Source organism: Manis javanica, chromosome 7, assembly GCF_040802235.1.
Source record: "Manis javanica isolate MJ-LG chromosome 7, MJ_LKY, whole genome shotgun sequence".
Classification (NCBI taxonomy): Eukaryota; Metazoa; Chordata; class Mammalia; order Pholidota; family Manidae; genus Manis; species Manis javanica.
In genome coordinates, this window is record NC_133162.1 from 128326840 (window position 1) to 128345734 (window position 18895).

General features: G+C 39.5%; 2 protein-coding genes across 10 annotated transcripts in view; one reads left to right on the top strand and one right to left on the bottom strand.

Annotated features, from left to right (window-relative positions):
- SLC4A10 (solute carrier family 4 member 10) overlaps positions 1 to 5396 on the top strand; it is a 262310-nt gene extending 256914 nt beyond the window's left edge. For all 8 annotated transcript variants that reach the window (XM_036996105.2, XM_036996103.2, XM_036996108.2 and 5 more), the window contains one exon: positions 4552 to 5396. In XM_036996105.2, the coding sequence (XP_036852000.1) occupies positions 4552 to 4618 (67 nt within the window). In that variant the 3' untranslated portion in view covers positions 4619 to 5396. The remainder of the gene's footprint in view (positions 1 to 4551) is intronic.
- Positions 5397 to 11845: 6449 nt separating this feature from the next.
- Positions 11846 to 18895, bottom strand: part of DPP4 (dipeptidyl peptidase 4) — a 71501-nt gene continuing 64451 nt past the window's right edge. For both annotated transcript variants that reach the window (XM_017664383.3, XM_017664375.3), the window contains exons 24-26: positions 14836 to 14908; positions 14502 to 14575; positions 11846 to 12971 (exon numbers count right to left, since the gene is read on the bottom strand). In XM_017664383.3, the coding sequence (XP_017519872.2) occupies positions 12870 to 12971; positions 14502 to 14575; positions 14836 to 14908 (249 nt within the window). In that variant the 3' untranslated portion in view covers positions 11846 to 12869. The remainder of the gene's footprint in view (positions 12972 to 14501; positions 14576 to 14835; positions 14909 to 18895) is intronic.

Sequence of the window (18895 nt, forward strand, 5' to 3'; positions counted from 1 at the left end):
TAATGATATCAAATTTCTGTACTGGAAAAAGAAAATTTGACCATTGAATTAAGAAATTGCCAAGCTGGGGGCTTCCATTTACGCACCACCATGCTTCCAAGCCTCCAAACTTTACCTGACTTCATGAGATGGATTTGGAAACATGGGCTGGAAAAAGAGGCCACATTCAGCTTAGAGAATATCTCTTGTTGCTAGTTTTTGTCACCCCAAAATGGCATGCTGCTTCAGTGTCATCTCTATCACAGTGTAAACAATCCAAAAGTGGATGTGCAGGGAGCCCTCACCCCAGAAAGTGGGGATTAATCGTCTCTCTCTCTCTCTCTCTCTCATCATCTCTTCTCCCAACCCCCACCCACCATCAAGTGCCTCCAGTGCTTTCCGGAGGTTAATATAAGTCACTCAGCAGGCTCTCTCAAAGACTTTTGATTGATGCTGTCTGTCATTTACCAAGGCTTTAAAATCTTCATGTACGTCTTTGCTTAGCTTAAGCAGAAGTAATACTTTATTCTAAGCCGCGCTTTATCTTCCTTTCTCCAAGATCCCTGCTTCAGTCTGATAGCCTTATCCTCACAGTCATTCTGTTTTGCTAGAAGTCTTGGAAGCAAACCAGAATTATGAGAAGGGTAGTTTTTTAAACTCAATTGAAATATGTGCTTGTGGGCCCTTTTACATGAAAAAATATAGCATTTCTCTGATTTTTAAAATGTGAACTCCAGGTGTATGGGTTCAAAATAAAATGCCAGCCTTTGAAATACATGGAGAATTTGAGATAATCCAATTTAAGATTGATTTTCTTGCTGAACTATATGGATCTATAGTGCAGACTCTTTCTCTGTTTTTCTTTGGTTCAATCAAAAGTTTTTATGCAGTGCTATTTTAGGTAAATCCTTAAAGTAAATAATAAAGTCAAGTGATGCTTTTCACCAGAAGAACCTACTTGTTTTAAAAATATGTGTCTAGAAGACAGTAGATTAACTATAATGAAAAATGTAGTGTGCTTTAAGTGGGTCCAATTTTAAATAGACTGTTCTTTATATTTTGATATAACCACTTGCTGCTTATTCTTTGAACTCATGTTCCCAATAATGTAAGATTTAAACTTTTGTGGAATGAAAGTTACCCCACTTTCTTTACAGTTAGATGTAAAAATTACCTTTAGATTTTTCATGTAAAAAATCTCTCTTGGTTAGATGTGAATGCGTTTCGTCTTCGCAGTGGTAGAAACTGGAAGAATGAGTGTGGCTTCCAAAAATCCTAAAACTACCAGTACCAGTACAGTAGTACTCTTCCAAGGCCATCTCTTTCTATTGGTATCGATTGAAGACTTTGAAGTATGAGAACGAGGAATTGTAAAGATACTGTGTCTGCTAGAGTATCCCCTGGTCAAAAAAGGCTTAAAGACCCACATTACCAGGGTCTGTATCTCTTGAGACCTACATTCGCTTCCATGCCCCATCTTTGACATCCCTCACCCCTGGTAGTTTTCCATTCTATTCCTTGCTACAGACCTACATGCTTATCAGAGAAGCTTAGATACTGTTCTTTAGTGAAGTTTGGAATAGTAGTTATATTTTCTTTATTATTTCATTCATTTTTTTTTGTTGCCAAAGACATTTTATCCAGGTTAACTGGGTGAAGGATCTGAGAACGAACTGAATTCTCCCACATCTGTAGCTTGTCTAACTTAATCCTGGTTCATCAGTGCTATTACACATGCATGTGACGTGCTTCTCTGCAGCTTATTGAATGGATTGGTGGAAATAGGTCCCATTGCATCACAATAAGCGAGCAACTGCTGTGTTTTGTGAAACTGGCAATCAAGACTGACGTTTCTTGGGGAGGTGACTGACGACTGCAGAAGGAAAAGCGGCACTTGGGCTTTGTCCTGGTGGCAGACGCTGGGCTCTGGGGCCATCCTCCTCCCTGCCCCCTTCTGTCCCCTGGCTTCCTCCACCTTCCTCTGTGCTGGATTCTCCTTCTCTGCTCTGATGCCCCAGGCCTAGGCCCTCTCATGACTGCTTGGTAAATGTTGTTCATAACAACTGTTTTGATGTCATTGAAAAAAAACAGTTTCATAGATTGTTTGGCAGTTTTGCTCTCTCCTGAAGGGTCACCTCCTTATACTTTAAATTGTAATTCCCCAAGGGCTGGGACACTGTTCACCCATCTTTATATCCCCTTGGTCTTTGCAGAGCACCTGGTATATAATATGTGTGCAAAATATGTTTATTGTAATAGCACATAATAGACATGATATATATTTAAGACATATATGTGATATATTTATTACAATGAAAGTTTAGCATTGATTGGCATCCCAAAAAGTGAACGTAACAAGGAATAAAGAGAGTAATTGCCATACAGTAAAAAGATTCAAACTGATAATATTTTTCATAGAAGTCAAGATCTGGTTACAACATTTCTGTTTCATAGTTTGATGGAATCTAATGTGATACCAGAACCACAGGTTTTGAGGAGAGGAGAGATAAAAAACAATCATTTAATCAGTTATTATTTTGTCACCAAACAACCAATACAACCAAAATAAGATAGCAGGAGGGAGCACAGCTATGAGTCAAGTCAGCGTTCTGAACCTCTCATTGCACTGCTTGCTGACTTAAAGTGCCATTGGGAATGTGCTCACTTATAAAAAGGGCACGGAGCAGAGCATTGTGCACATAGGACTGTGCATGTGTAGGGACCAGTGTGTCTCTGTCCCCATGATGTCTGCGTAAGAGCTGTTATTCTATCCTTCAGAAGATAGAGCTAGTTGGAATCGAGAATGCCAGCCTCAGAATTCTGGAGGTGAAGCTACAAGAGAATTCAGAGGCCATCTAGTCCAAAATTCATTTACTGATGAGGAAACCAAGTCCCAGGGACGTTAGATGACTAGTCCAAGGTCATACAGCTCATTCTTGGCTTCGGGGAACTGAATGTAGTGTCTAGACTCCACGCCCTGCGCTTCCCCACTGCCCCGGGCGGCCCCTTTGCTCCGGCTCTGATTGGCAGAAGAGGCTGGAAGTTAGGTAGAGACTGCAGAAAAGTTACTTTGGAAAGTAGGGTAGCAGACACTCGTCCTGTGAAAAGTACTTAAAGTAGAAGGAAGTGAGTCATGCAGATAGAAGAGTTAAAAATACAGAGTTAAGGCTCTCAACACATCATGTGCACACTGTCATCTCTTCTCATGGAAGGAGAAAAGAAAAGGGAGAAAAGTGGCTTTGCTCTGACCTGTAAGGAGTGTGTGCTGAGAAGTGTGGCAGGCATACACCCGGGCGCCATAGACACTCGCTCACACCAGCTCTCAGTGCTGGCAGCGCGCCACGGATGGCAGAAGCTCCGGCACTTCTTACCTGATGGTGCCGGGTGGTGGTGACAACTGAGAAGGGCTGTTTCTAGCTTGAATTGGAGGAAAAACAATTTTAAAAGCACACTCTTAGAATGTGTCTAAGTTATTGACCACTAAGAAAGCTGTACAGGAGGCCCCATAGAAAAAAGGGGTTTTTAACTGTCACTTTATTACTTGGGGAAGAGTCACAAAACCAAGGGTTTCCTCACCAACTATTTCATTACTTTATATTAAGGGCCAAAAGTTGACAGTCAAGTTTTCCAGCCCAGGGCCCCAAAGGTGGGCTGCAGGCTGCCCCTCATGTCCGCAGCAGGGAGGGACAGAGAGAGGCCCTCTCCACCCGGTGCGGGAGGTCGTCAGGGAGTGAGCAGGTCTGCCCCTGTGAAAGTGTGTGCTCTTGGTGTGAGCTTCGTGCATGTAAGCACATTATTTGAATTTTCCATGAAAAGCGTCAACGTGAGAGTAGGAAGAGTGTACACTGGAAAAATATTTTTTAGAATAGACAACAGTGTAGTTAGATCATCAGCCTTCTCATTGCTAAAGTTTAATTGGAGAATAGATGCAGCAGAAGCCCCTTGGGAATGAGTTTATTCTGGAAGGAGTGGGATGAAACATCGTTCCTCTGATGGACAGGGTGAGGGTTTGCCTGTGAAGAGACAGCTCAGGTGTTTGGAGGGTAGCGTGCAGGGTGACCACCTCCCCGAGACCAGAGGAGATGTGTCCGACCTACCGACCGTGACGCAATGCTCCCCAAAGATCAGGATCCTGTCTGTGTGCAAAGGATGAGCCATTTGCAGCAGGGCCCAGAAATACCTACGGAGATATCTCGCTTGTGTCATTTATAGTGTCAGTGTTATCTTAAGAAGACAGCATGACTAGCATTTCCAATAATCATCAGTGATTCATTTGTCCAAATGAGGGCCTTGGTATTAACCTTGCATGCCTTGAAACTGTTTTTAAAATGTCTGTTTTTTGTTTTTCAGTGTCTGTTTTTTGACTTCACCCCTCTCTGCAGTGCTTGGTTACCATCTCCCTGAGTGCAGAGGATTTTAATTGTTGCTATCTATCTATGCTTCGCAGCATGAAAGAGCAAAGCCGAAGGGCCCTGGTGGTGCTTTGGGTTGATGGGTTTGTGTCTGAGCAAGCAGATCTCATAGTCGTCATGCTGGATTGCAGTAATAAATTTCTCCTTTTTCTCCCTGTAGCATTGAAAGCCGAAAGGAGAAGAAAGCTGACTCAGGGAAAGGTGTTGACAGGGAGACTTGTCTATGACTTGATCTTCAATTTATTTTTTACATATATATGAGAAGAGTGCCACAATTATTAATAAAACTGCTTTGATCATGTATTGTAAATTCTGTCTCTCGTCCCAAATCCACCTTCATACTGTAAGTAGTGCTATACTTGTTTCATTTCTGTGTTTGAACTTCTGAGCAGTGAGACACCCTTGTGAGCATATACAGTAGCTGATCAAAGAATCTCTGTGTTCCTTGCTGTATGTTGGACATTTGTAAGCACTGGATTCTCATTGTTAGTTTTATGGGAGCAACTGCTTTCTTAAAGAGATAAGTCATATTCACCCAGTTTGTATTTTCCTACTTTAGTGACCTGAAGATACCTGATAATTTCATTCAGAAGAATTTTGAAACGTAGTTTTACTTCTTTTTATTTTTTATAGCTTAGCATCAGTGACTTATGTCAAAAGACCCAAATCAGAAAGTTAGTTTGAAAGCATTTTTTAATAATTGTATTTATGCATTTCCTTGATTTAATATGATACATTTAATACTTAAAAATTTGTATGTTACTAAAACCTAAAGCCATTTGGAAAAATATGTGGAAACCTGCTCATGGCTTGTGCAGAGTCAAGTAGTATTTGCTTAAAATTCAAATTGTGATTATATGACCAAGTCCTAGGCTTGTATGAAATGCATTTGAAAAACTTTGTAAGTTTTGTGCAATTTTCAATGTAAACCTTTATCAAGAATACACTATTAAGTTTCTCTCCCATTGACAACAAATGTTTTCCAAATAAACCTACTATATACAACTTGTGGAATGCCCCATGAATCATTGTACATGAAATTCTACTCCTGTACAATTATTCTGCTGCTAAAGGTCACATACTGCTTAATGCCGCTCCTGAATCATGTTCTAATGTTAGACTGACAGTTCTCTAATTGTATTTTTTTTCTGTAGAGTTCTTTTCCACTTTTTAATTTTAATGCATGTTGTAGAAAAAAATCTTTTAAATGGAAATTTCAGATTCTGTTTGAGAAGGTTCTGTAGATATTTCAGTTCATATGAAATAATCCATCTTTACTAAGTTTATACAAGAGGAAGGAAAATTAAGAATTTTTGAGCATACTAAAAATACAGTATTTCATTTCATTTTACATAAATGTGAAGTTAATAAAGACAAAATCTCATATGTTTTTGTTCCCTAAGAATGACCAGTGATCATCAATCTTATAATCTTCATTGTCCAGTTTTATAATAATTCAGAGCCCTGTGGCTTTTCTAAACTATTAATTGCATATTCTGTGTTTATATGCACATGAAAAGTGAAAAAAAACCAAATCTTCTTGTGATTAAGATTATGAGAAAACTAAAAAACCCCACAAAGCTTTGCTTAGATTCAACATTTTGATACCTTCTGGAAAATTCCCCTCACCGTCTTTTAAGGAGCCATGTCTTTTATGGAACATAAGTCTAAAAATATAAGAAAAATTTGCAGTTGATTAAGTCTGTGTTTATAAATGTCAAGGAAAAATACAGAAACTTTCCATTCCAAATGTGTTTCCTTTGTGTATTTTATAATGCAGATGCCACATTGTAAACATTCCCATCATTTTATGATTTAGACTAGCTGTATCTGACAGTTCCCAAAGCAGCCTCTCCTAGTGTTTTAATATATTAATAACTGTTCTGTTAAAAATGATCATAGTGAATTAGAAGCCTTCACATGATCACCTATTTGAATAAGCAATCGTATCCAAGGAAATTCTGTTTTCTGAGTATTTTTATAGTCATTTTGTTCTTGCGTGAATTTTAATGCTATTCCTATGTTAATCCTAATATTTTGAAATCGTACAAAATATAAGAAAAAGGTAGTGTTACATATTTCCTCCTAATCTCAGATTCCTGGTCAAAATTACTGAATATCTTGAATGTAATTTATTGCAAAGTTTTAGTCATGTGTAAATGTGACCGGGATATTGTGTTTTTCACAACTAAGAAATGTTATGTGAAAATAAATATTTATCCTAACTAATTTCCTTGCACATTTTAAATTGTGATGTAAAGCTTATTTTTTTCTTCAGTGTTAATCAGTAAATCAATGCGAACATTTTGATTGAACATAATACTTAAATTTAGATACTTTCAGTGTTAAGAAAACTTGGTGATGGAGACATTTCAAGAGTATTTAAGTAATCTGAACTCTATGAACAGAATATTACGAGAGCTAGATTTGAATGTATCTCTTCATTTTCCCAGAGAACAGTGATATGGAATTTCTCCCATGACTAGGAAAAGCTTCCAGGGTCACCGGACTTCTGTTTTTATCCCACCCCAGGAAAAGCATTCCAAAAATTTGTCCCCTCCCTGTTTGCTGCAATAGGTCACTGTTCTTTTATAGCCATCTCGCAGTATGTTGTGGAGGTAATTGCATTCAGAATTCATTAGTATTTTTCTCTTGATTGGTGAGCTTACTAAATAACCGAAACCACTTAACAGCCTTTGATATTCAGAAGTTTTTCCTTAAATATAATCTGATTATATTCTGATACAATCTAGAACAGATATAATCGATATCAGATATAATCTGACTGTCTCCTTGATGTAGTTTAAACCCACAGCCTGATGGAAACTCTTCACTGATGATTCACAGTCAATTTGTATTTCAACACAATCCTGAGATCTTTTAGGAGTTTTCTTGGCTCTTAAAAAGTGTGGCTTATTTTTTTCCTATTTGCATTGATATCCCTCTGTTTCTGTTCAACTTTAGCCTGTTTGTGCCTGGGCACTAAACAATTTTACCAGCATTGCAAGAGTGTATTCTAGATTTTTCAATGTATCTCTCTCAAATATTCACGCAATGGTATAAGATAACAATTTGCAAATTTTATGAGAGATTTGGATAATATGATGATTCTCTAAATATCCACTTTGTAAGGCATAGTTGTAATCAGTCATTTTGAAGAAGCCCAATATTTAAGGATAACTGGTAATACTTTATTTTAGAGATTTCTTTGGGTGTTTTCCTTAGGAAGTGGCAGCTTACCAACACAACTGTCACTCCAATTCAGTTTTTGTTGGTGTATTGCCACTACCCTTTGTACTAGGACTTTGAAAATAGGACTGTTGCAAAGGATTCTTGTTTCTAAGGGCAGGGTAGACACATCACTATAGCATAAGGTGGTATGTACTGAGTTGATGAAAGCAGTGACTGACTCAAGGATGGAGCACAGACTAGGGCAGAGCTTGAGGAAAATGTTATGTAAGAGGTAGCATATTAATCAGGATGGAAACGGGGAAGGAAACCTACTCCAAGAACTGCAAAGATCCTCAAACACATGTTAGTATTGAAATAAAAATGAAATAAAAAAGCAAATATATGTGGTATAACTGGAACCTGACATATTTGACGTATGGCATATTTGGAATCTAGCAAACAACCCAATATGGTGGAGTGTTAGGAAAGTGGTGGAGACCTGTAAGAAAAGGTAGAAATACAAGTTGGGCACATTATAAATGATGTTAAATTCTATATTAGAACGTTTGAACTTTATCCGTTAAGAGTTTTGAGTACTGGAAAGACGTGAATTTTTGGACAGATTAGTTTGGCAGCCCAGTAGAGAATACAGTGTGGGAAAAGTGGAATCATTTCTTCAGGGCCTTGCAGCAAGATGACTCTCAGAGGCTCAGGCGAAACTGTCCGTGGTCTATAAACTGTTATGATTGAAACCAAACAGGCTCAAGCGTACTCCCCGGGGATTTAATAAGTAACTCCAGATAAAATAGATACAATACAATACAATTATAAATCCTTTCATGGAGAACTTTCATATATTTTGGGATGTAATTGAAAAAAAAATGTTTGGAAAAGCATGGTATTGATACCCTGATGCTCTTAAACGTAAGTGTAATAGAGAATGCAACCAGCGGCTGTCTCATATGAGTCCAGACACCACCTGTTCCCTGTGCACCTTTTCACCCTACCCATCTTGTCCATTTTTCCCAGGAACTTGGCTTTGTACCTAAGTACTTGCCTTCTAATGTGCAGAGTCATAGATTTCTGCCAAACGACTTATTTCTTCCATTTGTTTATCAGCTCCTTAAAAGGAGGATCGTGTTTTATTCCTCCTTTGTAGCTCTCCAGAGCCTTGTGCTGTACTCTGCTCTTTATTCAACCAGCAACAGCTGTGGCCAGAATCATAAGTAAACTATATCAGAAGATGCCTCTGCTCGGCTTATTAAGAATGTTCTCACTGGCATGTCAGCATCCAATACTGGAACAAGAGCAGATGCTTATGGGTTGAGCACCTTTGTGTGCCCAGCACCTGTGGACACAGATGCCTAAGGTGAGAACCTGTGTAACAGGGAGTCATCAAACTAGGTGGTGCAGCAAAATAGTTGTGACTAGGTGGGAAAGAAGATGCCAGGCATGGATAAAATGCCACGCATATCATAGATAAATCTTCACAGCAATGCAGCAGTTCTGTGAAGTATTTTAGTACTTCTTTCACATTAAGAAAGTGGGGTTCAAAGAGGCTAAGTAATGTTCTTTAAAACATTTCTCACTGTGAGTGGTGATGCCAAGATTCTGACCCACGCCCAGCTCACCTCGGCTGCAGTGCACTGAGTCTCCAGTAGGAGGCAAGGTGTGCCTTGTTCCTATGACAGGGCACTGTTCTGGCTCAAGCAACCAGAGTTAAGATGAGTAATATTTCTTCTCGGTATGTTACATTTTCTTTGTAATTTTTATGTCACTAACATTGGAAGCCAAACTTACGCAATGATATACTTATTTTGATCACGAGTCAGAAATATTGTGATTTTGGATGGGAGACATTTCGTGGAGTAATTGGGGTTTTGGTTGTTTGATGGGTCATATATCTCACTATATATGCATTTTAAATAATCTGTCAAACTTGGGGTAATTCTCCAAGAGAAAGATTATGTAGAATGGAACTTTGATTGAGTTTGTTGAAATTTGGAGACTGTAACACCAGAAAAGATACCCTTCTCAATTTAGCAGTAAGGAAATATCTTTTTTATTCAAATTACTGAATTTAAATACTAATATTGTTACAAAAAGGTGACATGCAGAAGGATGATAAATTTCTACTGCACCTCGCATTGATCTTATTAATACCAGGCGCTAAGCTTTTCTTATGGGTTTTATTACCCACATTCATCTTTCATTCTCAGCCATCTGTATCCCTGACATCCTGAATATACACTCCAGATCATTCAGGATGTATGTGAAAAGGTGCTTGGACACTGCAGAAAGAACTGACAAAGTTCTCTTACTTTATGAAAATAAACATTCTTGTGTTTTGGTATATTTTTCATTTAAGGTTTATTGACTCTTAACTATTATACCACACGAGGAGTTTTATACATTGGATTCTCATATTAGCTTGGAGCAAAAGGAACAAGAGCCAAGTAGGGGAACTGGTGGCCTCAGTGACCACCTACAGGAAGCATTCAGAATGACTTGCAGCTTGTGATAACTGATCTGTATGGTGGTGGCCTTCAGTCATTGAGGAGGCACTGAGTTATATTCTATGCCTGCTATTCAAGAAAGAATGGAGGTATGTAATTATCTTTAGCAAGATTTCCAACAAAAAATATTAAAAAATGATTTTTAAGTGATATGCTAAAAAATCTTAATCAAAAGCATAGAGGAGATGTGAACGTTTCTGCATCCCTTTGGTGCTTGTGCTCCTGGGCACTCCGGCAGCTTGTTTACAGAGGAATCTTAGCAGGTATGTGTCTGTTGAAGCTGCAACTGTCAGTGGCAGGGAAGTTGGCACGTCTCAGTGGTGTGATGGGTCCCTGCGTCTTTCAGACTTACCTTCAGATTAAGTTTATCTCTACTTTACTTGTAAATTCCTCTACCTTCCTTTTCTAATAAGCTAATTTAAAACTCTTATTGGAGAGGAAAACTTATTCTATGAGGGCCAAATGAAATCTACTTGAACTTTAATCATATCATTACTATTTACCACCTTCATTATGTGAAAAATATGTGCTGGCACTTTTTCTCTGGGCTCCAGAGCAAACATGTAATATAGTTAGAAAGAAAAGGAATGATGAATTCATATAGTTTGATATTACACAGTAGTTGAACAATATCAAGTCAGATGTTGTACAGTATCAGAGATTATGCAATGCTCTTAATATCTGTACAGTATCTGATGTATGTCTACTATTGTACATTAGTCTTATTAGTAACTGATATGTCAAATGCTCTTAATACCAGTATAATATCTGATATTGCACAATATCTGATTTCAATTAAGATAAAAGGAAAATTTCTATTTAATTTGGTTTTTTTTTGGACTAATTAATTCAGTCCAGGATGTGAACACATGATCTATGACTATTGTTTCTAGAAATAGAACTCTGCAAAGATTGGTCCAGCTACTTATGATGACTGAATTCTTGTAAGAAATGGAATTATGACAAAAGCCCTAAGGTTTGAAGGTTTGTTTATGGTTCCAATGGTTGAGTAGGATTTGAGACTTAAGGTGAAGTTACATGATGGCACACTCTGAAAATACAGTAAAAGCTGAATATCACAATGCTCTGTCCACTACTTCTATGCATGACTTACCAGCCTTACGTTGAGTTGGTAGATATTTTCCATTTCTCCCATTTTTAGATTTTTATGCTGTACCTCACTCTGTCTAGGGTAACAGTTTCCAACAAATGATCTGAAGCTAAGTTCATAAAGTCAGTTTTTAAAATATGAGGCCATTTTGTAAATAATCGAGCAAAAAAATTTTCTGAGTTATCCAGGCATTAGTTTGCTAAGCTAAATTCAGCATCTGAAATCTATGCTTTCTTTAATATGACTGTGGCAACCAGAAATAGTCAAACACTTAAGTGATTGATAAGACTTTTTTTTTAACTTTCACCGAGCCGTCAGAGCTACCAAGATGATATTATTGATATTATTTGTTCTTATAACATGAGGCTCATCACAGTTCCTTGGAATAACATTATAAATTACGTATAATACAACTAAAATTATTTTAAATTGATTTTACAAGTTGTATATGTATGTATGATAACAGAAATTATGTATGTATTAGACAAAAATCTTAGGAACTCCTTAATATAACACATTTCTATGTATTATTATTATTTTTTTTGCAAAGGCAGAACTCTCTCCATGTTTACAAGCCAGCCTATAAAGCCTTTCTGGGTAAATGTGTCTTTATGCCAAGGTGGGTTAGGTCTGATTCAAGACACAAATGCAATACCTCTGAAAAAACTGAGGCACGTTTATTAAATGACCGGGAGAAATTCCACAGCATGTAGAATGGGAATAATAATACATAAATTTGTAGTTTATTTTCCATTTATAAAAACAAGGCCAGGGAAGTTAAACTATTCTTTTCATTAAGAGGCTCAAGGAAATGAAATAAGAAAAATTGATGCAAGGACTCCTTCAAGTTAGGATCTGCAACACAAATATTTTCATCTTTTAACAGGTCAGGCTGACGCGCTCACCTCTCAGGTCCCAGCTACCTCTTTCACTAGGGAAGAGCAGTATTTTTCAAAGCCCACTGACCATGCCCTCCCCCACCCGCCTTGCTGTGCTCCTACAGCTCCTCACTGACACCCGGGGGCCCTGCATTGTTAGCAGTTTCCCTCCCATTTCTTTGGAGCCTATTCAACTGCTGTGGTTTTACTCAGAAGTCAGTACTTTGCATATATGATTTCCTGAGACTGTCTGAGGAGTCTTTCTCAGAAAACCGTGTCACTCGGGCTGTGAACAGCTGGCTCTCTGTGAGGAGCTGACCGTAGCCTGGTCGGGTCAGCGTGCTCGGTCTTAGGTTCTCAGCCCTGCTCTGCCAGCTTCTGTCCCTACCCCGTCTTTTCACTGCTTCCGTGACATCAATGCCCACATCTTGCCATCCCTTTAAAGAAGAGAACAAGGTTTGGACTAGTCCATTTAGAAAAATAAAATGCTGCCCAGGGAACCTATGCCAAGCTGCCACAAAACCAGTTCTTCTTTGTTGTGCCAGCAACTGATGTGGAAGTGACTTTAAATAATAAACAAAACCAGACTGAATAATTCGAACTTCTGTAAGGTAATAATCTCTTGTGACCATAGAGGTCCCTACTTAGGGTTATAGATAAGAAATTTGGGAACAAAGGTAACCTTGCATTTCTTGATTTGAGTGTATTTTTCTTAAGATCATCATTTTAACAGTGCAGTTTTGAGAACATGAGAGCAAAAATGGCTTTTAATAAGCTTTAAATGGCATGGTATTTGAAGGTGCTAAGGTAAAGAGAAGCATTGTTTTATGAAGTGGCTCATGTGGGTGTATATATGTTGGTGAGCTGTACTGCTAGCAATTCCATGGTCTTCATCTGTGTACCACTGGAGACAGAAAAAAAAAGGTCAGATTTAGAAAGTGAGTTGTCTTTTTTTAAAAAAAATCAATTCAAAAGAGCTCTCCTGAGCATATATTGAATAAAACAGGATGTTTTAATTCCTGAGTTAGTTTATAAACTGAAAGGTGATCAAAAGGATGTCTAATTTACCCCCAGAGCTTTTTCCAGGGCATGGTGTTCTGGCTGCAGAAGTCTCTAATCGTCCTTTGTAGGTGCTAAGAGGACTGACTGTGAATTGGGCTTAACTGCAGTATTTTGAGGGCATATAAAGCTAATTAAAATATCCAAATCCATTTTCAAATTTGACTCAAAGGACACTGAACCACATCATGCATAGGAAGGAATGTTTAGCCCATTAAGCACACTAGTTTTAAGTGTTATCAAGTGTCAAATTTCTCCTACACTGAAGTAAGATACATTGTATTATAACAAATAAAGTTTTTAAAAGCAAATTTTCCTTATATATGTCACTAAGGAACTGGAAACATCTATTTCAATACTCCATATATATGTTTAACATAAGTGAAGTCAAAAGTCAAATGCAGTATTTGCCAACACTTTGATTTTTTACTGGAATTTTTATCTATATGTCTGACATATATGTGCAAAGAGTTGATGACCTCAGGCAAAAATTTATCAACTCATACTTCATTAAGCAAGTGGGAAGCCACTGCCAAGCAAACAAATATTATGGGGACATAAATTTAACTTTTTAAAATTGCTGAAGTATTATTTGTTTTCTTTGAGTAGTGGAAAAATAAACCTCAACCTTTTAATAAGAATCTGACCTAAAGGATATATCGATACAGACAAGAAAGCATTTCATGCAAAAATTTTTAGTATTCCCCACACACTATATGTAATTATATATATGCAATGTATATGCATGTGTATAAGTATAGTTTTTTTTCTTCTTAATCTGAAAAGGTCTAGTGCAGAAAACGCATTTGATTTAATACCTAGAAACAACCTTCTGTACAGGCAGCAGCAGTTCTAGCCATTTCTGACTTTATAAAACAAGCCTAATTGTTTATTGCCAATGGTTGTTCAACAAAAGATAACGGCACCTGCCCACACTGAAGGGAGCTGTTTATTAATATCCCACTGTTGTTAGAATGGCTAGTAATACACACTAGGCAGAAATGAATTTTCATATTTGAGCTGAGCTACTATCATGCTGGCTTCACTCTAGAAGGACTCTGCCCCACATTTACAGAGTGAGTGATTACTTTTGAATCAAAATAAGGAGAGACTGAACAATCGCATGAAGAGGACAACAGTGTTTTGACACTCCTGGGATATGCAATACCGTGCTTGTCAACTCCCAACTCTGTAATATTGGACATGACTCTGTCTATGGCTCAAGGATATCACTTCTCCAACTTCTCAGTGGAAAACTAAAAACCCTTTTAATTCTGTCCCTGTCACCTGAGACCACTGTGAGGAGAAGTAGCCCAGAGAGGGAAAACCAGACCCCACCACCAAGTTCCTCCCCTTGAACCAAGTTTTGCTGTACCATCGCCTGGAAATCCACTCCAGCGTCCACTAGGGCTTTGGAGATCTGAGCTGACTGCTGAAAGTGGACATTATCTGCAGGGAGGAAAAAGAAACAAAGTAGTAAGAGCTCCAGTTCTCTGATACTTGAAGGGTGGGAAAGGCACAAGAAAAAAGGGACTATTTGAAGTTCTAGGACTCAGCATCCCATTTAGCCTAAGACAAGTGAGTTGTGGAAAGCAACACTGTTTTATTGAAGTAAATGTAACAGTCTTGCCCCTCATGCTTTTGTTTTGTCAGTAGTGAAATTGCAAACCTGTCTGTGATACTAAAAAGTCTAATTAACTGAAACTCACCATCTGCTGTTCCATGAATAAGGAGGTACTCAACTTGTTTAAAATTTTCAGCTCTGCTCATGACTGTTGAATTCTGGAATTGGGAAAAAGAATGTCATTATTCAAAAAAAGATCTGCCATAAACTGATTTTTCACTTCAGTTTACAAAATAAAATGTTTTCAGCTGGGGCCCCCTTTGATACAAAATATAGCAAACCGATATTCAAGCAAATGCTGTCTCCATGCATGGCAGAATGCACAGCATGCCCTGTGCCTGGGAGACAGGGCTGGAAAGGGAGGATGCCGCATCTTCCCTGCAACGCAGGAAGAGGGCACCTGCCACCCCGGCTGCGTACAAAACCCCTGAGTCCCAGATCCCAGATTGGCTGTGTCCTATGCATTAGCACAGGGCAGAGTCTCATATTAGCAATGTATGTTCCATGGGCTTATGCTGTAGTTCAGCCAAAAAGTGTATTGCCATGGCAACCATGTGTCACATGGTACCATACATGCTACATTTCAAAGAGCCTGTACATAGCATTTGCAACTAAACATACTCTGCAATATGTCATATGAACTTTGGTTCACATTGCTAGGCTCAGAACGAGAAACGAGTATTACCTCGCTGGGAACAGATGTTTAAAACCTAGGCAAATGTAACATATGGGAGGGGAGAGGGGTGAAAAAGATCAAGAGTGGCCTTAGAAAATCAGAGGGTTGTTGTCTGCCTCCTTCTGTATGGGGGGAAAATGCTGCTGTTGGGTCAAGGTGTTCCCAAATCAGCCAGGAAAACAGGACAGAAAATTGGGAGGTCAGCTTTGTGAAGACTGCTTCCTGGCCTCAATCAGGTAGAACTTCTAGAATGAGGGGGAAGTCTTGGATGAAAAAGCCTTTGAAAGCATAGACTGGCTCTCTGATCTTAATTTGGGGATGCTTACAAAGTTGGGATGAGGATAAAAATGTCGCACAGACAGCGGAGGACCTTTCGGGGGGTGGGCGACCTGGATAATGCTTCTATTGTCTTGTTCTACGTTGGGCAGAGGAAGGGCCAGTAGCCTTGCTCTGGGTTAAGTATCAGCCAGCTAGTCCCGCGGTATCTGTGACTCAAAACCAACTTTATGAGGGCCACGGTTTGGATTTTGCAGTGACCTTTGTAGCTAACACCAGCTTAATATTTTTGATGACAGCTATGGGGGGTCTGGCAGGAAGGGGATGGGGCAGAGGTCAAAGTGTTTGTATTCTAGTCCCAGCTTCTACAGAGTGAGCTATACACCTGGAAACATGCTGCTCTCAGAGCCTTGATTTCTGTAAAATGGGAATAAAAGTAAACTCTTACAACTCTCTCACAGAAATAGGAATCACGAGACTAGGTGTTTTTATTTTTTCTTTTCAAGATTAAATTGCTGATGCTGATGTGAGAATGCTGTAACACAGTGTTTCTGGAAAAAAAGACATTCTGTCTACAATTTTCAGAACAGAGTCACCCAATTTGTGTCAGTTGATTGAGCCTCTCCAGGTCACCTTGTTCTGGAAAGCAAGTGTCCCCCAACTCACGTGCAGGCTGGTACCCACCTGCCCTGACCATAGTGCATTTCTGACCCCAGGTGAGAATTTATGAACTTTTAGAATGAACACCTGGGACTCACTAAAGGTCATATTTTTATTTTACTTTATTTTTAAGAAACATATTATCTAGTGAGATATCCCGGTTAAGTCCATCCATCCATCTGAACATTACCCTATTAATTCTTCCATTCATTCACTTTTTTATCTAGTCAATATTTATTTGTTACGGACCCAACTAAACAATAAGGTCCATGAGAGAAGGAATTTGCCTGTACTGTTCGTTACTCTATTCTCAGGGTGAATATAGTGCTAAATATTCATCTAATAAATAAATGAAAGAAATTTAAGCACTTAAATTGTACTGTTTACTATATTCAGTCCTACTTTTGCAGAGGCTAGTGGGAACAGCTAGGGTAGGCAGAGTAAATATTCTGAAATTCACTGAGATATGTCTTGCCCTTTTCAACCCATGCACTGTGAAATTGATAATAATAATAGCTAGTATTTATTGAGTGTTTACTCTGTGCTAGTCGCTTTGCTAAGCATCAGAAAGGATTTATAAAAGCCCTGCTGTATGTTAACCTCACAGCGTTCCTGTGAGATAGGTCTGTAGCTTTCTACACGGAGACACGGAGATTCAGAAGTGAGCAACTTGCACCAACTTACATCTATAGGAAGTGTCAGAGCTGGACACAAAGTCTGAAGGCAGAACCTCTTTTACCTTCTATGCTACCTCAAGTTGCTGCTAAAATTCCAAGCTGCTCGTGATGTGGTCTTCCAGCAAAAGAACAGTGAGAAATAAACGTTAATTAACTGTCCTGGAATTTGTAGGGCATAAATCCCCTGGGTGTCCTCTGGCCCCTGCATTCCCACGCTGCCTTCGGCTGAAGGATAACCAGGAGAGCGCTGGTCTGCACAGCATTGTGGGGTTTGGGAGCATGTTGCCGGCTGGGCAGTTGATAAGAGTGTAACGCAGCCACAGAACCCTGAGCAATTTTCTGCTCCTCCAAGAAGAAAGGGTCAAAATCAATTTCCCTCAAGGGTAAGACTCAAAGCTCGGACTGCAGAGGCTGGCGCTTGAACTCCGACAGTGACCATTAATGATCTGGGCCCCAGGCGCTGGTGCTCCCTGTAGAGTCCTCCCTGGGGATGCCTCTGCTCGCCCTGCTCTCAGCCTGCGCCTCCCGCACCGGTAGCTTTCCTCTGCCTTGTTTCTGTCCACAGTAAACCTAGCTCTTTGCGCACTGAAGACAGTCCACTGTGACACCTAGACCTGACCCAAATACACAGCTGGGTCCCCTCGCCTCACCTCTAAAAGCCTCATGGGCCTTGCTACTTGGCAGCTTGAACAGCAGAAGCTGCTCCTACAACCTCCATGAGCCATAAAACTGAGAAATGTCACTGAAACATAGAGTAATAGTTAGGAGACATATAAATACACAGGACAGTTAGCAAGGAATGTGATAACTACTGGAGTTTGGACCAAAACAGTTTCTGGCTGCCTTTTTTTTTCTTAAATGGAGTGAATACAGGCTGAAAGAAGACAATTTTTATAAACAAGTAAAACCCTGAGCCTAAGATAAATGTTGTGATGTACACACTGTAGCTGTGATGAACTAGACATGGTGAGAAATGCAACATACTGAGAAAAAGACGAAAACTGTGATAAAAGTGTCATGATGCAAATTGTTTTACATTAACAATATTACACTACAAAGAAAGAAAGACAAATACTTTAATGCAGCAAGAGAAAAATAAAACAAAAGCTTCCCCTGCAACTGCAAGAGAGGTGTACCATTCCCAACGCACACGTCCCCAGCTCACTGGGAGAAGCCTCCAGCGGGACCTCGCGGTGCAGGCAGGCGGCCCACGGGCACGCGCCCGCTGTCAGGCGGCCCAGGACTCCCCCCGGCAAGGCGCAGCTGCGCCCCCTCACCTCTGCAACCAGCCCCATCTTTCCCTACAAGACGGAGCATCCTGACTTCTCGGTCAAGAAAGCCTCTCCATGGGCTGTGCGGTGCACTTTAACCTGTCAAAAGGCAACCTCCAAAGTCAGTGAGAGAAACACACGCCCTCACCGAAGGTATGATTACAGATCCAAAATAATATAACTGTGCTACTTGAACCCCCTAAAATAGGATAATCCCCCTTTGCCTATCGATGGGAACAGAAATAGAAAAGGAAATGGATGACTAAGTTAGAAGCAGAAGAGTCTATCACCAACTACTAAAAAGGAAGCTCGGAGTGATAAATGGGCAAGGATGCAATGGTGGAGCAGTTGGCACTCTCCCGAGGCTAGAAACTTCCGGAGAACCCCGCTGTCAGCAACAGTCTGGCGAAGCAGAGTGGGAAGGATTGGTCCAGTGGCGGTGCCGATTCCGCAGCATCTCTGCGAGCTTTTCCTTCAAGCCCTGAGAAGAACCATCTGTAGCTGCCTGTTGGATCATGCTGGTTCCTCAGTTACTTCCAACAAATAGATCTTTGTATTTTTTGAAATAAAAGAGAGAGCTGATAG